Consider the following 23,514-nt stretch of genomic DNA (forward strand, 5'->3'; position numbering starts at 1 on the left):
CTCAAGTATACCTTTTAATTATTTACCTAAATCTGGAGGCAGTATGAATGGTAATATAGATATGAGTGATAATTCTATAGTTAAAGTTAATCGACTAAACAAAAAATTAAATGTAATAACTTCTACTTTAAAGAACGAAACTATTGTTTTAACTAAAGACAGCTCAGAATTAATTCATGTTCAAGACGTAAATGAAATTTTAAGAATATATTTACCCGATACAAAAACATTAACTATAGGACATACATTTACTATTACAACATCTGATTTAATTAATTCACCTAAATCAGTTATAATTTTTCCATATAATGCAGATATAGTTTCTACTATTACCGCAGTTAATAAAATAAGCAATGAAACAATAGATAATGCTATAGAATATATAAACGATAACGAAGAATCTAAATTACGATATTCAGGCGAAATTAAACTTAATGATCCTAAATATAATTGGTATAATAATAAAGCAAAAGTATCTAATTCTCCTGCAGACTTTAATTATTTTATTGATCAAGATACAAATTTAGTGGCAGGTTATAAATATCATGTCGATACAACCAATGGAAGTATTAATTGTACTCTACCAGAAACTCCAGTTAATGGTGACACTATAACTATTATAGATTTAAAAAATAAATTTAAATTAAATCCAGTGTTGCTAATTTGCGCGCCAGGTATTTCAATCGCAGAAGAAAATAAAAATAATTATATTGCTAACAATTGCGGTAATGTATTTGATCTAATTTATGATAGTGTTACTAAGATGTGGGTTATAACAAATACTATAATGAAAGGTGCTAGTTATTTAGCGGCTGGTGATACTGGTTTAGTTCCTGCTCCAGATATAACATCTTATAATGCTGTTCTAACTGGAGCGTCTAAATGGTCTAATATACCTATAACAAACTATAAAGAAATTAAGTTTGGTGATGTAGTAGATATAAAATACTCTATTCATTACGGAGTAGATACTACTAATGATGTTATTAGTGTTACTTTACCTGCCACTAGTACTGTTCCAGATTCAGCTTCTATACAGTTTACTGATATTAGCGGTAAATTCGATACTAATTCATTTACAGTATTAACTGATGTTAGTAGCGGCGACAATATAATAAATGGAGACAATATAGCGACTATTAAGAGTATTGTATTTAATATAAAAAATACTTCAGTGATTTTTACTAAAGTAAAAAATCTATGGTATCTTTTGCAGCTATCTTCTAATAATTATAATGATTTATTATCAAAATCAGGTGGAAATATGACTGGTGATATTAATATGATGCAAAATATAATTACTAATCTCCATGATCCTACTAATAGTACAGATGCTGCTACTAAAAATTATGTAGATACTTCTATTACAGCGGCTAAACTAAATAATGGTTCTACTAAATTAGCCGCAAACTTAGATATAAACTTATTTAAATTAGTAAATAACGCAGAACCTACTAATGCTTCTGATGCCGCTACTAAAAATTACGTAGATAACAGCTTAGCAGTAGTAAATAGTGCGAAATTAAATGTAGATGGTAGTAATAAAATGTTAGCTAATTTAGATGCAGGCGACTTTAAAGTTATTAATCTGCTTAACCCTAGTAACAGTAAAGATGCCGCCACTAAAGATTATGTAGACACATCTATAAATAATGCTAAATTAAATTTAGGTGGTAATATAACTCTAAATAGTGATCTGGATTGTAATAACTATAAACTTATTAATCTTAAAAATCCGACTGCAGCCTTAGATGCCGCCACTAAAGATTATGTAGACACTTCTGATGCTTTAAAACTTAGCATAAATGGAACTAATAAAATGCTATCAACATTAGATTTTAATACAAATAAAGGAATAAATTTGCTTGATCCAACAGCTGCTACAGATGCAGCTAATAAAAATTACGTAGACACTACTTTAACTGCTTTAAGTGAAAAAAAGTTAAATATAGATGGAACAAATAAAATGACATCTAATTTAGATTTAAATGGATATACTTGTGTTAATTTAGTTGAGCCTATTAATAATAAAGACGCTGTAACAAAAAATTACGTAGATACGGGTTTGTCAACTTTAAGTAATATAAAATTAGATGTGGATGGTTTTAATAAAATGCTAGGAAATTTAAATTTTAATGGATATACTGGTGTTAATTTAATAGATCCGGTTAATTCATCTGATATAGCAACAAAAAAATACACTGATAGTAGTTTAGCCTTACTATCCATAGCAAAATTAAATTTAGATGGAACTAGTAAAATGACAGGTAATTTAGATTTTAATTTAAATAAAGGTATTAATTTATCTGATCCAACCAATACTACAGATGCTGCTAATAAGAAATATGTAGATAATAATTTAACTGCTTTAAATTTAACAAAATTAAATTTAGATGGAACTAGTAAAATGACAGGTAATTTAGATTTTAATTTAAATAAAGGTATTAATCTTGCTAATCCTACTAACTCTACCGATGCTACTAATAAAAGTTATGTAGATAGTAATTTATCTGTTTTTAGCGCTGTTAAGTTAGATTTAAATGGAGCAAACAAAATGTTGGCTAATTTAGATTTTAATTCTAATAAAGGTATTAATTTATCTGATCCTACTGCTTTAACCGATGCCGCTAATAAAAAATACGTAGATACTAAACTTAGTTTAGATGGAACTAATAAAATGTTGGCTAATTTAGATTTTAATTCTAATAAAGGTATTAATTTATCTGATCCTACTGCTTTAACCGATGCCGCTAATAAAAAATACGTAGATACTAAACTTAGTTTAGATGGAACTAATAAAATGTTGGCTAATTTAGATTTTAATTCTAATAAAGGTATTAATTTATCTGATCCTACTGCTTTAACCGATGCCGCTAATAAAAAATACGTAGATACTAAACTTAGTTTAGATGGAACTAATAAAATGTTGGCTAATTTAGATTTTGGCAATAAAAGAGGAATTAATGTAAGTAATCCAATAGATTTAACAGATGTAGTTAATAAACAATATCTTGATATTATTCTAAATAGTATAACTAGTAGTAATGCTAAAAAAGTAAAGTATATTTCAGACAAAACATATCCTGGATATTGTTTTGGCTGCATAACAAGTGATGATAGTATTATGACGCATGGTAATTTTGGTGCTAATTTATATATGAATTCTACTATAGCAGATATAGCTCACCTTCCTTGCTATCATACAACAAATGGTGTAAAAACTGGATTATGGTGTGGTATACGCCAGACATATACTAGTTTGTATTGTTGGACAACTACTGGCGAAATTTGGTGCGGTGGTGCTAATACTTCTGGATCTTTGGCGCTTGGTGATACATTATTTAGATCTGTATTAACTAAATGCAATTCACCTACTTGGCCTTCCACTAACACTGTTGTAGATTTAATAGTATGTGGCGCAAATAGTATCAATCAGACAGTATATCTTTTAAATAATTTAGGTGAAGTATGGGGGGCTGGCGCTAATAATACAGGAGGATTAGCAACAAATGATACAGTAAATAGAAATACATGGACTATAATAACCGGCTTTACAGGTAAAGCAGTAAAAATAGCTGCTGTTAATAATAATACAGCGCAAGCGCTTTATATTATTACTGACGCTGATACTAGAAATTTATGGGTTTGTGGTTCAAATGCTAGCGGAAATTTAGGTGACGGTACAACAATAAATAGATTAGCTTTATTTAATATAAATGAAGATGTAAAGGATATAATAGCTTATGGTGTAGGATTAGGTCTTAGTATGGGAGCATCAATTTTAACAAAAAATGGTCAAATAAAAAGCTGTGGAGAGAATCATATTGGTCAGCTTGGTATAGGAATATTATCTCCTAGTGTAAACGTATTTACACAAGAAGCTTTACTTAAAAATAATTGGATTTCAATGGGAGGCAACTTAGATGCATCAAATGGTTATAGATGGGCTATAGATTCCACTGGCGGCTTCTACAGATGGGGCTATAATTTAAACTACTGCTTAGGAACTGGTGATACTGATACTTCGTCTAAGTCAACTCCTGTTATGCTTACAAATCTTCCATGGGGTTCAGCAAATATAGTAAAAGTAGAATCTGGTTATAGTTATGAAGCCACAATAACTATAGTTTTAACTGATGATGGTAATTTATGGCACTGTGGTCGATCTACTAACTATGAAAAAGGAAGTTATGATACAACACCTAACGCTATTTTTAAATTAATACCTAGACCTGCTAATGGAATTAAATGGATTAATTTTGTTATAGTAGGTGAAACAAATTTAACACATATACATGCTGTAACAGAAAACTATGATCTATACAATTGGGGCTATAAAGCATATGGTTCCTGCGCAGGGCAAGTATCAGGGTCTAGTGTATTTACACCAACATTAGTTATATTATAATAAATTCTAGAAAAAATAAATTTAATTATTTATAATATATATTTAAATGTAGTTAACTTAATATAACTGCATTTCATTTATATTGTTTATATAATATACAATGCTTCTATATAAACAATATTTAATATATATCTACAGATTATTAGCAGCAGTAAATTATCGTCGTGTAATTTACTGTTGACTAATAATCTTACTTAAATTCAGCGACACTCATATTATTTTTGTAGCTTATTTAACCGTATTTTTAAAAATTGCACATTGTATAACCTTTTTTATTAATTAATTATTAGATTTTGCACAGTATTAATTAACTTATTTACTCATTAAATTTTGCACAGTGCTAAACACATATTAATTATATATTTAATTATATATTTGTTTTTAGCGGCAAATAATTAATTATATATTTAAATATTAGCAAATAAAGTATTTAATTATATATTTGTTAGCCGCTAAATAATTAATTATATATTTGTATTAGGCAAAAGTATTTAATTATATATACTTGTTATAACTGCTAAATATTTAATTATATATATCTGTTATAGCAGCTAAATATTTAATTATATATTTGTTATAACTGCTAAATAATTAATTATATATTTGTATTAGCAGATAAAGTATTTAATTATATATTTGTTATAACTGCTAAATATATAATTATATATATTTGTTAGCCGCTAAATAATTAATTATATATTTAATTATATATTTCTTATAGTGAAGAAAAATAATTAATTATATATTTATATTAGCAGATAAAGTATTTATTATATATTTGTTAGCCGCTAAATAATTAATTATATATTTGTTATAACTGCTAAATATTTAATTATATATATTTGTTATAACTGCTAAATATTTAATTATATATATTTGTATTAGCAGATAAAGTATTTAATTATATATTTGTTAGCCGCTAAATAATTAATTATATATTTGTATTAGGCAAAAGTATTTAATTATATATACTTGTTATAACTGCTAAATATTTAATTATATATATCTGTTATAGCAGCTAAATATTTAATTATATATTTGTTATAACTGCTAAATATTTAATTATATATTTATATTAGTAGATAAAGTATTTAATTATATATACTTGTTATAACTGCTAAATATTTAATTATATATATCTGTTATAGCCGCTAAATATTTAATTATATATTTGTTATAACTGCTAAATATTTAATTATATATTTGTTATAGCCAGTAAATAATTAATTATATATATTTGTTTTTGACGGTAAAAAATTAATTATATATTTGTTATAGCTGCTAAATATTTAATTATATATACTTGTTATAACTGCTAAATATTTAATTATATATTTGTATTAGGCAGATAAGTATTTAATTATATATTTGTTAGCCGCTAAATATTTAATTATATATTTGTATTAGGCAGATAAAGTATTTAATTATATATATATATTTGTTAGCTGCTAAATAATTAATTATATATTTATTATAGCTGCTAAATAATTAATTATATATTTAATTATATATATTTAACTATAATTAATTTTTGTTTTTAAATAAAAGCATTTTTCATATACAGATTTATCTAATATCATAAATATTGAATCTGTATCGCCGCCCGCAAAACAAACACCAAATTTAGCAAATATATATTTAGCGCAGGAAAGCAGTAAATATCCAGCTGTTGTTGTAATAGCATTATTTACAAATATACTTATTTCACCTTGTTTGCACATAAATTCGCAGCCGTTGATACCAAATATACTATTGCTTTGTATTTTTTTTGCGTTTTGTAGTGCGTCTAATACTAAATAAGAAACACCTGTATCGCCGGCTTTTTTTAACTCAGCCATTTTAAGTTTAATTTTAGCTCTATCTTCTTTGTTTTTCTTTTGAATTAAGCCACATAAGCTTTTGTTTGTTCGAATAAAAGTAGTATGATAAAATTTATTTTCATTATTATCATTACTATTGCCGCTAAACATATTTTTTTTTGATGCAGATCTTATTTGCAGAGTATCGTATTTACTAAATAAAACATCATTATTGTTTAATTTACCTGATATCATAGTATCAGCGCTAATATCTAGTTGCTGCTGAATAGACGGATAAAAACTTATTACATCTACACATAATACAGGTATTTGTATTATACCATTCTTTGGATGCATTGCTGGTAAAGTTTTACCGCCTCTTTTTTTAACATCATTATGTATAGATCTTTTTATACTTTCTTCTAAATCATTTAATGTTCTAGATGTTATATTATATACTTCCATATAGTAATTAAACAACGATATAGCTTGACTATTTTCGCCCCGTAAAGCGAAATTACATATTTGTGAGTGATTTTGGGAGCTGCGAATTCTATGAGTATCAAATATATTTACTTTACAACATAGTTTATATAAACTAGTTGTATCTTTTACGTTATAATTAATTATTATATTATTTTCTGCAATTACACCATTATAAAAAGATTTTATATCATTATCACCTTTATGATATTCATTTGTTAAACTTTTAATTAGATTGAGAAATACATCATTATTTATATTTTCACTTATTATTGTTTCTTTATCTATATATTTTTTTCTTTCGAGCAGAAAATATTTTATAATATCTTTTATATTTTTGTATTTTTCCTCGGGAAAATTTAAATCAGCATGATATGATAAATTTGACGCTGGATATATTTTATCATCTGTTAAGTCGCTATAATGCATATTTTCGCGTTTAATAATAGCTGTCATAGCTAATACTCCGACGAAAATTAAATTCATATATGTAAACTTCATTTTATCTTTTAGTGGAATATTATAATATTCTAGATAATCATCTAATTTCCGCCCTGGTAAATCTAAAGTCTTTGTTAGTTTATACAAATAAACAAAAACATCTATCATAGTGGCAGTATACTCTGGCTTCAAAAGATAACATTCTTGATTATCTTTAGCGTCCATTTTAATAACAGTAGTTATATCTTTATCCATGTTATAGCCGCCGCGAGCAAGATAAAAAGGAGATATATAGTCGCTAACCCAAATACTAAAAGCTTTATTTATATATTTATCTAACTTATATTCTAGTATAGCTCTTTTTAAAATCCATTTTTGATCAAAAGAAAATCCATTAAAATCAACTATCCATTCAGGTTTAATATTATTTATTATATAAAAAAATGCTTTAAGCATTTCTATTTCAGACATAAAAGCAAATATATTAGTATCATCTGATTCTATAAATATTGGCGCTAATATTAAAGTTACTTTAGTTTCATCTTTGCCACGTTCATCGCTAATAGTCATTGATATCATTGATATTAAATCATTTTTATTTTCCGGCGCTGGAAAATCGTTATTTTTATTACCTGCATAGCATTCTATATCGTAGACTATACTAATACCTACATTGTTTAGCTCTAAAGCAGTATAATCATTTATATCTACATTAGTTATGTTTTCAAGTGAAAAAACACTATATTCATGCTCAATAGTAGTTTTTTTATCTTCTTGTTTTATATAATTTTCAATACATATCCATTGAGCAGTATTTATATTATTTTTTGATATAAACATAATTAAATCATCTTTATAACTGTAACTCATCATATTACTTGCTATTTTATCTTTTAGATTAGGAATTTTATCAAATACATCTATATATAGCCGCCTATCTTTCATAGATGCAAAATATATTCTTAGCCATTTATTATTTTGTCCATAGAATCCATTATTTATATAAGTTCCATTTTCTATTTTTTTTATTATATAATTATTATAATTATGTGATATAAATATTTCATTTATTTTAATTAGAAATGGAGTTTCGTCATTATCCTTTCCTATTATAATATCAATAAAATACATATATTTATCAAATATATGTAATACAGCTTTTTCATTATTGCGTAATGTACCAACTATAGTTATTGGATGTATATTATTTTTGTTTTTAAAAGTAAATGGCGCTATAGTAAAAGAACCAGGCAGAAAATATAATTTATTATTATCTGTTTCACTTATATTATATTTTTTTCTTGTTATACTTTGTAATCTATTTATATCATTTAGTCTGTTATTATTACTATAATCAGAAAATTTCGGCACTTTTAATAGCATGTATATTATGTTAATCAAACAAAGATTTAATTTTATATATTAATTTCAAAAAAAAAAATATTGCTAAATTTATATTTATAATTATAATATATTAATATTTTCGCCCAAAGGATAATTTACGTTCAGCGTCTAGATACTCTAGCGCGCCATATACTAAGAATGATACTAAAGCAAGACTTAGATTATAGCTATTAATACCGTATATAACCATTGAAACAAGAACAAAAAATATAATAACACCTAATATTCCTAATAACATAATATGTAGTTTTTTTTAATATATATTTTATATCAGTAAAAATAATAAATTATCTTATGATGTTGGATAAAGAGATGTTTTTTCTAAATTATTAGTATTATTACTTGCTAAGTTTTGAAAATATCCTCTACTTCCTCCAGATGCTGGATACATAAAAACACCTGTAATTAAGAATATAAAAGTAATAGCCATTAAAGTAAATCCTACTGGTTTATCCATTTTATGCATAACTTCAACTAAAGCGATTATACCTAGTGCGATAACACACATAAGATTTAAGCCTTTTTTTGACATAACAAAAGATAATACTCCATTTAAAGCGTTCGCGGCAACAAAATTCATATTATAAATAAGATTTCAATAAATTAATATCTTTATTAACAAAAAAAACTATTTGAGTTTATGGAGAGAATAACTAATAATAATTCTCTTTTGTTTTTTTTACATAGTAGTAGAATAACTATATAAAATGTTTACTAACTTATTTAGTTTATAATACATAATATTACTATCTTGCTGCGAAATATATTTTTTAATAAAACATTTAATAAAATCAAATAAAAAATCTCTACCAAATTGATTATAAATATCAGAAATATTACAAAGAATTTTTTCTACACTCATGTTTTTAATTTCGTCCATTTTTATATTTGGAATTTTATAATCACCTTTACCTTCGCAGAGTAGATTATTTCTAACTTGTATTATAAGTTCTAACACACAAATAGATATTTTTAGTATTTTATCATATGTATCAAAATTATTACAATTATTATTATATATAGTTAGTATACTGTGCTGAATATTACTAATATTTTTAACTGTTTGTAGCGCTAGATGATTTATTAATGCTCTTTCTTTAATATCATTATTTATCGAAATATTAAATCCAAATTTATTTGCTACAAAGCCTAATCTTTTATAAGTATTTTCATCGGCTAGTATTTCATGTATAAAAAATGTTATACATTCAATAAGGTGTGAAGTTTTATCGTCTGCTCCTAGTATAATCATTTTTGTTTTAGGATGTAAAAAATCTACAGTATTATTATCGTTATAAGAATTAACAAAAATTTTTTCTTCATTATTATTTAAATTATAATTAAGCCGCGATAATGCTGGTTTTTGGCAGGAAGTAAAATATGGAGTATGTTTAATAAAACTATCAGCATCTTGATAAAACATATGCGAATTATTAATATCGTAATTTATATCATTCATTATATCAATCTCTTTATATTATAATAAAAAAAAATATTAATTATAATTTTCCGCAAAAAGGAAAATTTAACTATTGTTTTTTATATATTGATATATTGAATTCATTCCATTAATTATAGTATTAGGTGGAATTTGGAGCATCCAATTACTAGAAGTTATTTTAGGTACAGTTAAACAAATCATATTATTATTATATATAAAATCTAATACAAGTTTAACAAAACTTAAATCTTCTGTTTTTATTTCTCTATTTAGTGGAATATATAATATTGCTTTATTTAAAGCTAAATATGTTTTAATATTAGTATTAATATATTTTATATTTTTCTCTAAGGAAATACTAGCATCTAATATATTATTAAAAGTATATTTACCTATATCATATTCTATTTCTATTATAGTATCTTTAGTATTTGCTAAATATTTTACTATTATATTTTTTAAACTAGGATTTTCAATTATAGAATTTACCCATTCACTGTCAACATTATTGGATATTGTTAAAAATATCATCTTTTAATATAAAAAAAAACAGATAAATATTATTATATATTTACTAATATGAATTTAGTATTTTAAATATTAAATAATTAAAAATTTAATTTGTATATATATTTAATTACTAACAATAATGTCGATTATCATTGCTATTAATAATTCTAATAATAAATTACCTATAATAAATCTTGGAGAAGATACAAGAGAACAAAATACAGATAATATTTTTGGATATATGATAGAATCTATTAATGATAATAAAAATAATAATTATAATTATAATAATAAATCGCTGTTTGTTATTACATATAAGAATAATTATGATAGCGATAGTAAAGAATATGATATTAGAAATATAGGATAAATTTATTTATTACATTCAAATATTTATATATACATTTAAATTGAATTATTATGAATAATATAATATATTCATAAATAAAAAAAAATAAATAAATATATTTATTTTTTTTTTGAATTTAATTTAATTATATTAAATTAATTATATATATTTATAAATTTAAATATGGATAATAATAATAATAGAAATAAAACTACTGTAATAATATTATCAAAAGATAGTGATAACAATAATTTATCTAATGCGCATTATTCTATTTTTAATAAAGACTTTGATAATAAATATCTTAAAGAAGTTATACATACAATGTATGGTAATACTAAAAATATAAAACATAGTTTATCGGAAGTATATACAGATAATAAAAAAATGTTAAAAGAATACTATGATATTTAATGGTTTTAAAAAATAATTTTAATTTATTTAATTAAAAAAAAATGTTTGACCCAAATAATGAACAAGATATAGAAATATTAAAAAATATATTAAATGAATATAAATACTATGATAATGCTACTAAAAAGTCTATGGTGCGTGAAGAATGTATTAATAATATAATCGAAATATATAAAGATAATTCTGGTAGCTCTAGTATAATTAATTTTACTTTTAAAGATTTAAATAATCAACAAAGACATAATAATTTACTAGCAGAAATAAATAAAATACCAGATTTTCTATTAAATTAAATTTAATTAAAATATTTTTTTTTTGCTAGAGGCGAATTATTAGAAATTAATATTTATATATTATAAAGACAAACAATATTAGCTACTAAATTAAAAACTAATATGGATTTGTTATCAACTTGGAATTTACAACATTCTTGGCAGCGAGAATGTTTAAACTTACGCTACAGATTAAAAATAAATAACAATATAGAATATATAGAAAAAATATTTAAAATTAACAACAATGATAATGTTTTATATATAAATGATACATTTAAAATTACAGATGAATCAATAGGATTTTTAATTCTTTATAGCGCGAATTTTAACTATGATTATATTAATAAAAAAATCACTACTAATACCTGCTTAAAAACTAAGAAAAAAACAGATAATATATTTGCTGTTTATTATTATGGAATTAAAGTATTATATATAATAATAGCGCGCAATATACCATTAAAGATAGATAAAATGCCTAATTTTAATTTAGTGCAAAATATAATATTTGATATAACTATAAATGATTACAAATATAATAGAAAAATAATAGATATGTTTATATCTATATATATAGAAGATGTTTTTAAAACAAAGAAATTAGAAAATGTTATTAATTTGTCAGAAAATATATGCGCTATAATGAATGATATAAATAATAATAAAGTAATAAAATATAATAATAGTATAGAGAAAATATCATTAAAAGGCGCTATTAAAACTAAGAAAATAATGTGTGAGATTAATTCTCTGCTTGAAAAAACTAAAAATATACCTATAGATATTAATATAACAATAGAAAATATATATAACTGTAAATTGCCTATACCACTTAAAACGAAAATTATAGCATGCTCAAGTGAAAAAAGTATTAGTAATTTTATACTTGAGCTTAGTAAATTATATAAAAAACAAACTAAAATTATAGTAATAAAATCTAATAAAAAAACATTAGAAAATAGTAAATATATTTTTGTAGATACAGTTGAAACTACAATTATTAAATTTTCCACTATATATAATGAAGAAACTATAAATATTGATATTTTATTTTATACAATATTTGATGATAATAATTTATATTTCTTTAAAAATTTAGATATTAATAAAAGCGCTAAAAATCCATTTTTTCATTTGTTGTTTTTTAATATTGAGTTTATAAAATCTTATTTAAGTGATGATAAAGATTATAAATATTGGTTATTACCTTTATATGAAGTGCAAACTTTAACAGATAAATGGTACGATAATGAAAAAAAAGATAATAGTAAATAAATTATAAATCTTTTTGTTTTATTTTTTTTTTATATATTTTTAGAAAAAAATTAAAATATATTTTTTTATATTATTTATAAAAATTTATCTGCTTATTTTTTAAATACTATATTTAATTAAATATATAAAATATATATTTTATTTTCATTATAATTTTTTAGATTATAATTTATTATTTTTTTTAGATTAAATTATCAATATAGTTGATTTTTAAATTTTATATTTAAATTAAAATATAATTTAAACAAATAAATAAAACAGTAATTGTTTTTGTTATTAGCATTTTGAGATAAATTGTTTAAATAATTGATATATAATATTTGTTAAATTTTCTATAATAATATTTTAGCAGAATTTTTAGATTGTCATTTTTATAATCTTTTATTAATTCTGCAAAAGTTATTATTTAAAAAAATATTAAATTTCTATATTAATTTTATTTTATTAAATTTAGATAAATTTAAATTTAATAAAAAAAAAATAATAGTAGTTAAATTTATTTTTTTTTTTATTTATAGTTTTGTAAAAATTTCTCCTAAATTTTCTTTTACAAGATTAATATTAATATTACAAAAAGAATTATGGTATGGATTATAAACATATATAAGAGGAGATATAAGTAAATTAATTAAATAACCAAATTCATTCATATCATAAGAATTTAAATCATTATTATATAATTTAGATTTGTCATTAATGTAACCTATTTTTATATATTTAGTTTTTTCATTTAAATTTATTACATAATTACTTTTATATGAATCATCTAATATATCATAAGGAAACTTTTTTTGTATTGGTGTTAAATTTGTGATAATAATATCTGTTTTTAATTTTAATTTAATCAATATATCGTTTAAAAGACATAAAAATATATTTTTTTCATTAGTGGTAAATTTATATAAATCATCTATAGATTCAATATATAATGTTTTATCAAGATTTGTTAATTTATTTATCTCAATAAATCTATCTAATGCAAAGTCAGTAATAGAATTATCTCTTATATCCATATAAATTTTAAAATTATTTATTAAACTTGTCATAATAATTTTAGCAAAATTTACACAATTATTTTTTTCATTTTTTTTTATTATTTTCATAATAAAGTAATAATTCGCTAAAAGTTATTAAATTTAAATTATTAATTGGAACTAATGCAGTTTGAATTTCTATTCTATTATAATTAGATCCTGAATATAAATCAATAGAAATTCCTTCAATTTTTTCAGTTTCATTAGAATTATTTTCAGATGTATTCATTTTATATATTAATTTCAATTAATAATAATATTTTAATAATTAATAAATAAATTTTAAATTTATCCTATTGAAAAAAAAAATATTAAATTAAAAAATATTTTTTAATATATTTTTTTATTATATTTTTATTAAATTTTAATTTAATTTATTTAAAATAAATAAATATGATTTTCATTATTATTTATATATCTATCATTTCAATAACAAGTTTACATTTTTCAAGATGTATAAAACGAAGGTAAAAATAATATACTACGTTTCTTATTAAATGTTTATTACAATTATAATCACTATAATTATGTATATTAGCAGAATCATTTAATAAAATTTTAATAAAAGAATCGATATCTATATTTTTTTTTTCAATAAAGCCAGTTTCTAAAGAATTATTAAAATCTTTTATATCTGAATTTTTTTTATTATTAAATTCATTTTTACAAATTGGAATTACAGCGTCAATATCTATGTATTCTTTACCATAACTTGATTTCCAATATAAATGAAGAGAAATTCCTATAATTTGTTTATCATTATCATTATTAAATTTTTTTTCTGATGTATTCATTTTATATTATATAATATATAAATAAATTTCAAATTAGTAGATTAAATAAAAAAAAATAGTAGTAAAATAATTATAATATTTTTAATATTTTAAAAAAGATTATTATAAGTCTATAATTAACCTTACTATTGTTTTTCGTTTACAAATTTTAATTTTATTTATTTAATATTAATAATTAAAATAAATAAATTATGTTCAGCTATACATCATCTTTATTTGGTGGATATGCATCTAAATCAAGTAAAAAAGAAACTAAATCTGCATCTAATAATAATAATGATAATATATCAATATTAAGTTTAAATAAGAAAGAAAATGCATTTATATCTGATAATATTAACAATAATAAAGATAATAATAATAATACATCTGAATTAAATAAAGATAATAATACATCTACATACAAATATACTAATCCTTTAAGTAAACCTTTTGCGGATATTGTTATTACAATATCAACAGATAAAGATGGTAAAGAAATAATTGAACAAAAAAATTTTAAAGCTAATACAAAAAAATTAACTTTAATGCAACAAGAAGAAATTATATGTAAAAAAGAATATTCAAAACTTCATCAAGATGGATATAACTCAATGTGTTTAGAAACTATGTATTCTTTATTATTTAATAGAGGTGAAGAAAAAACTCATTTAAAAAATTTAAATCTTCAAAAAGTTAAAGATGATATAGATCAATTAAGATTAACAATAGAAAAAACTATTAGAAATGGTAAAAATTGTTGTATTACTTTTGATCCAAAAAGTAATATTGATATTGAAGAAATTTGTTAAAATAATTCTAAAATTTATATAAAAATATAAAAATATTAATTAATTATCAAATTAAATATATATTTTTTAATAAAATAATTAAATTATTTATATATTTATTGCTTAATAATATTTAATAGTTTTATTTTAAGGATTTTAACAAAATTAAATAATAAATATATTTTTTGCTTAAAAAAATAAAATTTAAAATAATTTTTTAAAAAAAAATAAATATTATATATAATATTTATTTTATTTTTTTATTTAAATTTTATAATTAGTAAATTTTTTTTTATATAGTTTTTTTATTACTTATTTAAATTTAGCAAGAATATAAGAGTATATTAATTTTATTACTTTTTATAATTTTAGAAAAATTTCACGTAAGGATTCTTTAATTTTTTTTCTATTTTGTAATGTAATATCATTATGTATAGTATTTTCTATTAAATGTAACAAATTATTTATTTGATTTTCTTCATTATAATCTTTTAAATCTTTAAAATATAATCTATTTTCATTATTATCGCTATTATCATTATGATTATAACCAATTTCTATTAAATTATATGTTTTAATGTTTTCATCGTATAATCTTCTATTATCGATAGAATTTATAATATTTCTAGTAAATTCAGAGGAATTAGACATACTCGATAATACGTTGGGGAAAAATTTAAACATTTTGATTATAATATTAGTGTTTAGCTTTAATTTAACTAAAATATCATTTAGAAAATATATAAAAAAATCTTCTTTATCAATACTAACATATGTTTTTACAAATATTTCCAATTCTTTAAAATCTTTAATATATAATATTTTTTCATTATCAGGTTTTAAATCTTTTATATTATCGTATTCTTTATTATCAATATAAAAACTAGCTAGCATTTCTGCATATAACTTAAAATTATTTATTATATTTTCCATAATAATTTTAGCAGGATTTTTAGAATTATCTTTTTCATACTCTTGTAATAATTTGTTAAAATCTGATACTTTTAAACAATTATTATGTAAAGTTTCTTTAATAGTAGAATCATTATTAATTGGAGCTAATGAAAACGGAATTAGTATTGGTGAATCATAATTACCATAATTATGCAAAAATAATGTTAAATTAGTTTGAGTATCCATTTTATTACATTTATATATTAAAATAACAAAATTCAAATATGAAAAAATATTGAGATAATTTTTTTTTTTATTTTTTTTTTTTGCTACAAAAAAATAATAAATTTAAATATATTTTGTATTTGAAATTATATATTTATATATAACTTTATAAAAATATCATATAAAATATTTTTTATTTCTTCAGGTAATATAGTTTTATTATAATGTAATTCTTTATAAGTAGAAAATATAATAGGATATTCAATTAATTTAATCAAATTATTAAATTCTTTTTCTATATTATAATCAGCTAAACTATTACAATATGGTTTAGATTCATTATTAATATAACCAATTTTAATACATTTATTTCTACTATTATTTTTATTTATATATGCTGTTTTAATTAAATTAAAAAAACTACTATTATTTAAATTTAATATATCTGTAATAATAATTTCAGTTGTTAATTTTAATTTAATTAAAATATCATTCAAAAAACATAGAAATAATTCATTTTTGTTAATATTACTATAAACATTAATTAATTTTTCTATAGATTCGATATACAATGTTTTATCAATATCTTTTATATTATTTATTAAACAATATTTACTCATATCAATAAAACGTAAAGAATAATCTGTTAATTTCATATAAATCTCAAAATTATTGATTATATATTCTATAATAATTTTAAAAGGATTTTTTGAATTATCATTTTTATAATCTTCTAATAATTTATCAAATTCTAGTAAATTATTTTCTGTAAAATAGAGTTTAAATTTACTTATATTTGAAGGAGCTAAAATTAAATCAATATATATAGTTTCAGTATTATTTCCTGTAGTAATTGGATTAATAGATAATCCTTCAACAATTTTTACAGATTCGAGTAAACTCATTATAATTAGCGATATTTAACTTTAGTCGACAATATTTTAAATAATATATAATAAAATTCAAATTTGGGTAGCAGAAAAAATAAATTAATTTTATGTTATTTTTTTTTATATTTATATTTTTTGTATTTATTATAAATTATTAGTAGTTTCTGTATTAATTAAATTGATATTATTTATTTCATTATGTTAATTTTAATTTAACAAAAAAAAAATAAATATTATATTTAACTCTGTTATTTTTTTGCTATATATTTGTTTATTTGTTTTTATAATTAAGATCCAAATCTTCTATACTGCGACCTATTACTAGTAACTACAATATTAAATGAATGATTTAGAATATCTACTCTAGCAGATTTATTAGGCTGCGATAAAATTAAATCTGCTGTTTCTTTATTTAGTACACCTAATATATTTAAATCTCTGTATTTGCTAAAATTAAGACCTCCTGTACTCTTTTTAATGTATTGTGGATCTAATGATAATGGTAGTAAGTAAAATGATTTATCTGATGGTGAAATACCATGAGCAGAATAATAGAATGAAGCTCTTGCTACTGCTGATGGATAATCAGTTAAATAAATATCAAATGATTGAATTTTTAATCCAATTTTATTAATTATAGGCATTTGGTCAATTACAGTGCTCCATGATGATACTAACTGCTTTCTACTTGGCGCTTGATAACTATATCTATTTAATACATAATCTTTATCAAAACCTTCTTTGTCGAATAATTCATAAACGTCATCTACAGAATCTTGAGTATATGATACATTATTAAAATAAGCATTTGTTACTCCTTTTGATTCAAATACACTGCTAATATGTGATACTTGCGACTGCGGGATATCCATTGTAATTTGATTAGGTACTTTGTAGCAGTTTACAAACCCATTTAAATGCCATGTTTTATGCATATACGGATTACTTATATCACTATTCCAATTAGCTTTAGGCATAATATAGACACCATTACTTACCCATTTATTATCAGTATTATTAATATTAAACTCAGTATTTGTTAACATTAAAGGCTGTGAATGATAATCTGGTAGATTATAAATAGCAACTGATGTTTGATTTTCAATAATACTTCTAATATAATTAGGTAAATAAATTTGCCCGCTAATAAGATAAATATTAGAAATATCGCCGCCAACAATTGTACTATCTGTAATAAGAGCAGGAATTATAATTTCATTTTCGCTGATTGGAGTTTGAATTATATTACGTACATGTTTAATATTATCTGCTATTGTGCCTACTACTGATCCAGTATCAGCTATGAATCCTGGATTAGATCTAATTTGTTGCATAATAACAGTCGATTTATATTTAATATATGCATCACCAGGAACAACTCTAATTAACTCTGCTTTTCTGCAAAGTGTAGCATTGTATGTTCTAATGAAAGATGCAAATGACATATTTGATAAAGTATTATTTGGATCTACTGTACTATGTATTAAAATAGGCATACTAAATCTAACATCACTGTGAATTTTCTTTGGTGTTTGAAAACCATCAAAGTATTTTTTACTTTCTCTAAATGTATAATTATTTACATTTTTATTTAGGACTCCATACTGCGTCAATAAAGCAGTTGTTCCTATAGATAAATCTTTATTAGCTTCTGAAGCGGCATCGGTTATAGTTGAAGAAAAATTTTCTATAACATTAGCGGCGCCATAAATTGATGGAAGTCCAGCCATAGCGGCGGAATATTCTGTAACTGAAGATTTTTCTTCTTCCTGGCCGACAAGTTCATTATACATAGAAATTTTTTCTTTCTTTAACATTTGTCTGTATAATGTTTGAAATGATTGATCATAGTCAATATATACATTTGATCCAACAGATACTTCATATTTTTTCCCTATAGCCTCGCCGGGATAATCTACTAAAACAGCATAATTACTAATATTATCACCTTTTTTAATTATCTGCCCACTAGGTCTAACTGGAGAAATTTCTACAGTTATAACAATGTTAGCTATATCATTTGTCATAATATCATTACCAACTGCTGGTAATTTATTTTCATAAATAGTAGTGGTTAAAAAGATAGAATATTTACTAGATCTAAAATCAGTAAGTATAGAACTAATATTATTATATTTAACAGATGTTGTTGTAATATCAGATAATTCTACAGTTAATTGTGTATGTCTAGTTAAATCACCTGCATGACTATGTTTAAAACTAACTTGACCATTATAATTAGGATTACCTCCTTGCTGCGCAACAGTAATAACACCTGGAGCAGCTAATATACTAGGTTTATGCGTTCTAGCAACGGGAAAATTATAAAGATTAAGAAAAACACCATATTCTGCTGAAGGATCTGATACTGCTCCTGCTTTATTTTTAGAATTAGCGCGGCTAATAACCATAGATGCTGCATATTCGGCGCCATCTACATTAAATAGAACATCATCTTGTAAAGAAGATTTACCGTTATATAGTGCTAAATATGCCATACGTTATTTATATATAATATTTTAATATTACCTTATATAAAGGATATATTTTATATATAAAAAAAAATACTAAAAACGAATATTTATTAGATACAAACAATATTCTTTTATTTTTTACAGCTTATTAAAAAGAAAAGTAATAATTTAATCTGCAATGAATAATATAATACTAACCGAGCAAGAAAAATTAAAAAACTGCTTAGATGCATTTGATCAAAATGGCCCATTCTCTCATTTTAAAGTTATATCAGGTGGAGAAAAAAATCAAGAAGAATTATCTAAAATCAATGATACAATTACTGATTATACAAATTATGTATATATGAGTAGTAAATCTGGTATTAATGATAATCCCACTAATTTAGATATAACAGTTAATCAAAATACTAATATTTATGATTATCTTGATGATGATAACGATATTATTATAGATGATGATTATGAAGAAGAAGAAAATATTAATGAAGAAGATATTGATAATAAAGATATAGAAATAAATATAGAACAGATTGTAAATTATGATAATGAGATTGGAGATACTTATTACGAAGAAGATAATTACTACGATGATAACAATGAAGAAAACATTTATATTGATTTTGAATAATTATAATAATATTATTATCTTTATATTATTAAGTAAATAAAAAATAATTTAAAATATTTTTTATTTTAAATTATATTAAAACGCAGAAAAAAATAAAAATTGTTTATTTTTTTTTAATAAATATTATTTTAGTTAACACCACGAATAATAAAATAAAATTAAAAAATAAATATTTATTATTTATTTAAATATGGGAAAATTAAATAATGATATAACTAAAGCATGTTATACAGGAAATGTATCTATTTTAGAAAAATATTATAAAAATAATAACGAAATAAAAACAAAAATAACAGAAATTATACTATTAACAAATAATAAAATTAATACTATAATCGACCAACTTAACAAAGATACAAATTTTATATTTAAAGAAATATTCGATAATAGAAATAATTATTGTTGTAATAATAACTGCACTAAAACTTGGATGCTTTCATGCGAAGATTTAAAAAAATTTAACAAATTAACAAAAGACAAAAAAGAAGAAGAATTATTTTATGATTCTTATAAAAAATTGATTACTTGTTCTCAGTATTATAAAGCGTTAATACAAATAAATGAATTATTAGAAAAATATTAAAATAATTACTCTATTTTAATAACTTTAAATTAAACATTGTATAAAAAAAAGACGATTAATTTTTTTCTATAAATATAAATAATTAACTTATATACTGCCAAACATAAAAAATATTTAATTAAATTTCAATAAATAAAATTTTTTGTATCTTATTATATATTTATAATTAATATATTAATAATAGTAATTTCTGTTTTTAAAATATTTTATTTACTGCTAAATTAGCAATAATATAAAAAAATCTTAATAAATTATTAGTTTTTACTAATATTTTTTCTAATTGATAACATTACAAGAAATAAAACTTATTTTTTTTTATACTGATAATAGTAAATGTTTTCTAATTTGAATTCCTTTAATATATTAATTAAATTAAAACAGCAATAATAATTCTTTTTAAGATTATTCTAATAAAAAATGAAAATAAAACATTTTAAATTTAACTTTAAATCAAGAAAACAAAAATTAGACCCAAGATTATTTTTATTAGAAAAAACTCTTAAAATAATAAATGGTATAAATAAGGTTATTAATAGTAAGGAGAAAAATGTGCTAAAAAAAGCAATAAATCAACTTGATGAAAGAATAATAAAAGATAAAGCAACATTTAGTGATTATGATTTTTGTAAAATTTTATGTAAATTAAGTAAAATAAAACAACCAAATAATATATGGTTATATAAGTGTATAAACAAAAGAAAAAAAAATAAATAAAATAAAAAAAAAATAAAATAAAAAAAAATAAATAATAATAATAATAATATATATATTATTATTATTTATTTTTTTCTACTTAGAAATATAAATAGCAATTTATTGATTTAAAAAATAATTTATTTTTTTATTTTTTAATTAAAACATATATTGTCAGATGAACTTTTAAGAAATTTTTTAATATATTTTAAATTTCAAATATTTTAATATATTTCATTATTTGTTTATTTAATATATCTTTGTATAAATAAGACAATAAAATGTTTATATTTATAATTCTTTTTAATAAAATTATTTTTTATTTCTGCTAGCTATCTTTTATAAGAGTTAACATTTAATATTTTTTTCTGCTAGAAAAAAAATGATAATAAAAACTTTTAACGATATACCATATTCTATTTATTTAGATACACCACTTTCTGGAGTTGTTTCATCTGATAATTATATATATGAAATTTTATTAAAAGAGCAGAATAATATTTGTATATATAAAGTATATAATTTTTTCGGCAAAGGAATTCCGGCTAGTTTCTATACTATATTTATGTCAAATACACATATAGATAGTTTTAGCGACTTAATATATAAGCAAAAAGAAAAAGATTATTATTTTAAAGAGCGGCTAAAAACTACTATAGCAAATAATGCCGCAAATAGAAATGATGCTTTTGTTAAACCAAAAGATATAATTTGGAGCACAATTTTAGAAAATATAAATAAAGAAAAATTAGCAAAAGATTATTCGCCGCTGTTAATAAATACTATTAATAATAAGTTTATTTTTGGCAGCGATAGTGATAACTATAGCTGCGTAATATCACATAAATATTTTATTAATAGAGTTAATTCTTTTATAATGTCTAACTTATGTATAAAAATTTATTTCTGCATTGTAAATTTATATAGACTTTCTAATCAAAGTCCTGTTTTTCCTATATTAGCTTCTATAAGCCATGATGAAGATTGCGAATATTTATCATGTTTAATGAATGGAATAGGAGAATACATAGAAAATTTTAAATACTTAAATATAAACATAAAAGAAAATATTTCTTTTATATTTGAATTATATATAGCTTTATCTATATTAATAAGAGATGGATTTGATATAGATTTAACAGATATAGAAGAAGATCCATATGTTTTAACAGTAGTTAATGATAATAGAAATAGATTATATATAGTGGATGATAAAAAATATTATATAACAAATCAATGGAGGCCTTGCTTGAATATAATATACAGAATAAAAAACTTAGAAGATACTGATTTAAAATATATCAAAAAACAGCCGAAAAATATATTAAAGGCGTTAGGTATTAAGTCAAATTTAGACTTTAGCGAAATTCTACTAAGTGGAAATAATAATAAATATCAGCCGCTAAATAATTATCATATTTTTTATGTTATGTCTGATATTACGCCGCTAAAATATTATAAAACAATAGCAACAAAAAATGATAATGAGATAGATAAAATAATCGCCAGAATAAATAAAAATAATATAGAAAATACAGCATTATATAAACTCATGTTAAACGATATAGAAAATATTAATTCTGCTACTAGCGGCGATGATGATAGCAGCGACGATGAAAATTATAATCTGCGGCGGCAGCAATCACAATCAGCAGCAGAAATTGATAAAAATAATATTACTAATTTGAATATGTTAGAGTATGAAAATAAAATTATATCTTTACCTT

General features: G+C 21.2%; 2 protein-coding genes across 13 annotated transcripts in view; one reads left to right on the top strand and one right to left on the bottom strand.

Moving 5' to 3' along the window:
• LOC149876388 (uncharacterized) overlaps positions 1–23,514 on the top strand; it is a 471,199-nt gene that overhangs the window by 379,258 nt on the left and 68,427 nt on the right. The window contains exon 7 of one of the 4 annotated variants that reach the window (XM_090075466.1): positions 22,216–22,376. The exons of 2 other annotated variants lie outside the window; for them this stretch is intronic. In XM_090075466.1, the coding sequence (XP_089931592.1) occupies positions 22,216–22,246 (31 nt within the window). In that variant the 3' untranslated portion in view covers positions 22,247–22,376. Of the gene's footprint in view, positions 1–18,046; positions 18,161–22,215; positions 22,377–23,514 lie in introns of those variants that run through there. One more of the 4 variants, XM_090075467.1, reaches the window with a different exon arrangement.
• Positions 1–23,514, bottom strand: part of LOC149876398 (uncharacterized) — a 209,502-nt gene that overhangs the window by 102,604 nt on the left and 83,384 nt on the right. For 2 of the 9 annotated variants that reach the window (XM_090075417.1, XM_090075416.1), the window contains one exon: positions 17,364–20,182. The exons of 4 other annotated variants lie outside the window; for them this stretch is intronic. In XM_090075417.1, the coding sequence (XP_089931543.1) occupies positions 17,694–19,904 (2,211 nt within the window). In that variant the 5' untranslated portion in view covers positions 19,905–20,182 and the 3' untranslated portion in view covers positions 17,364–17,693. Of the gene's footprint in view, positions 1–17,363; positions 21,068–23,514 lie in introns of those variants that run through there. 3 more of the 9 variants (XM_090075419.1, XM_090075418.1, XM_090075420.1) reach the window with 3 other exon arrangements.

The sequence above is a fragment of the Hydra viridissima genome, unplaced genomic scaffold (genome assembly GCF_058129835.1).
Source record: "Hydra viridissima isolate aposymbiotic clone 2 unplaced genomic scaffold, HvirCarnegie_v1 scaffold_21, whole genome shotgun sequence".
NCBI lineage: Eukaryota > Metazoa > Cnidaria > Hydrozoa > Anthoathecata > Hydridae > Hydra > Hydra viridissima.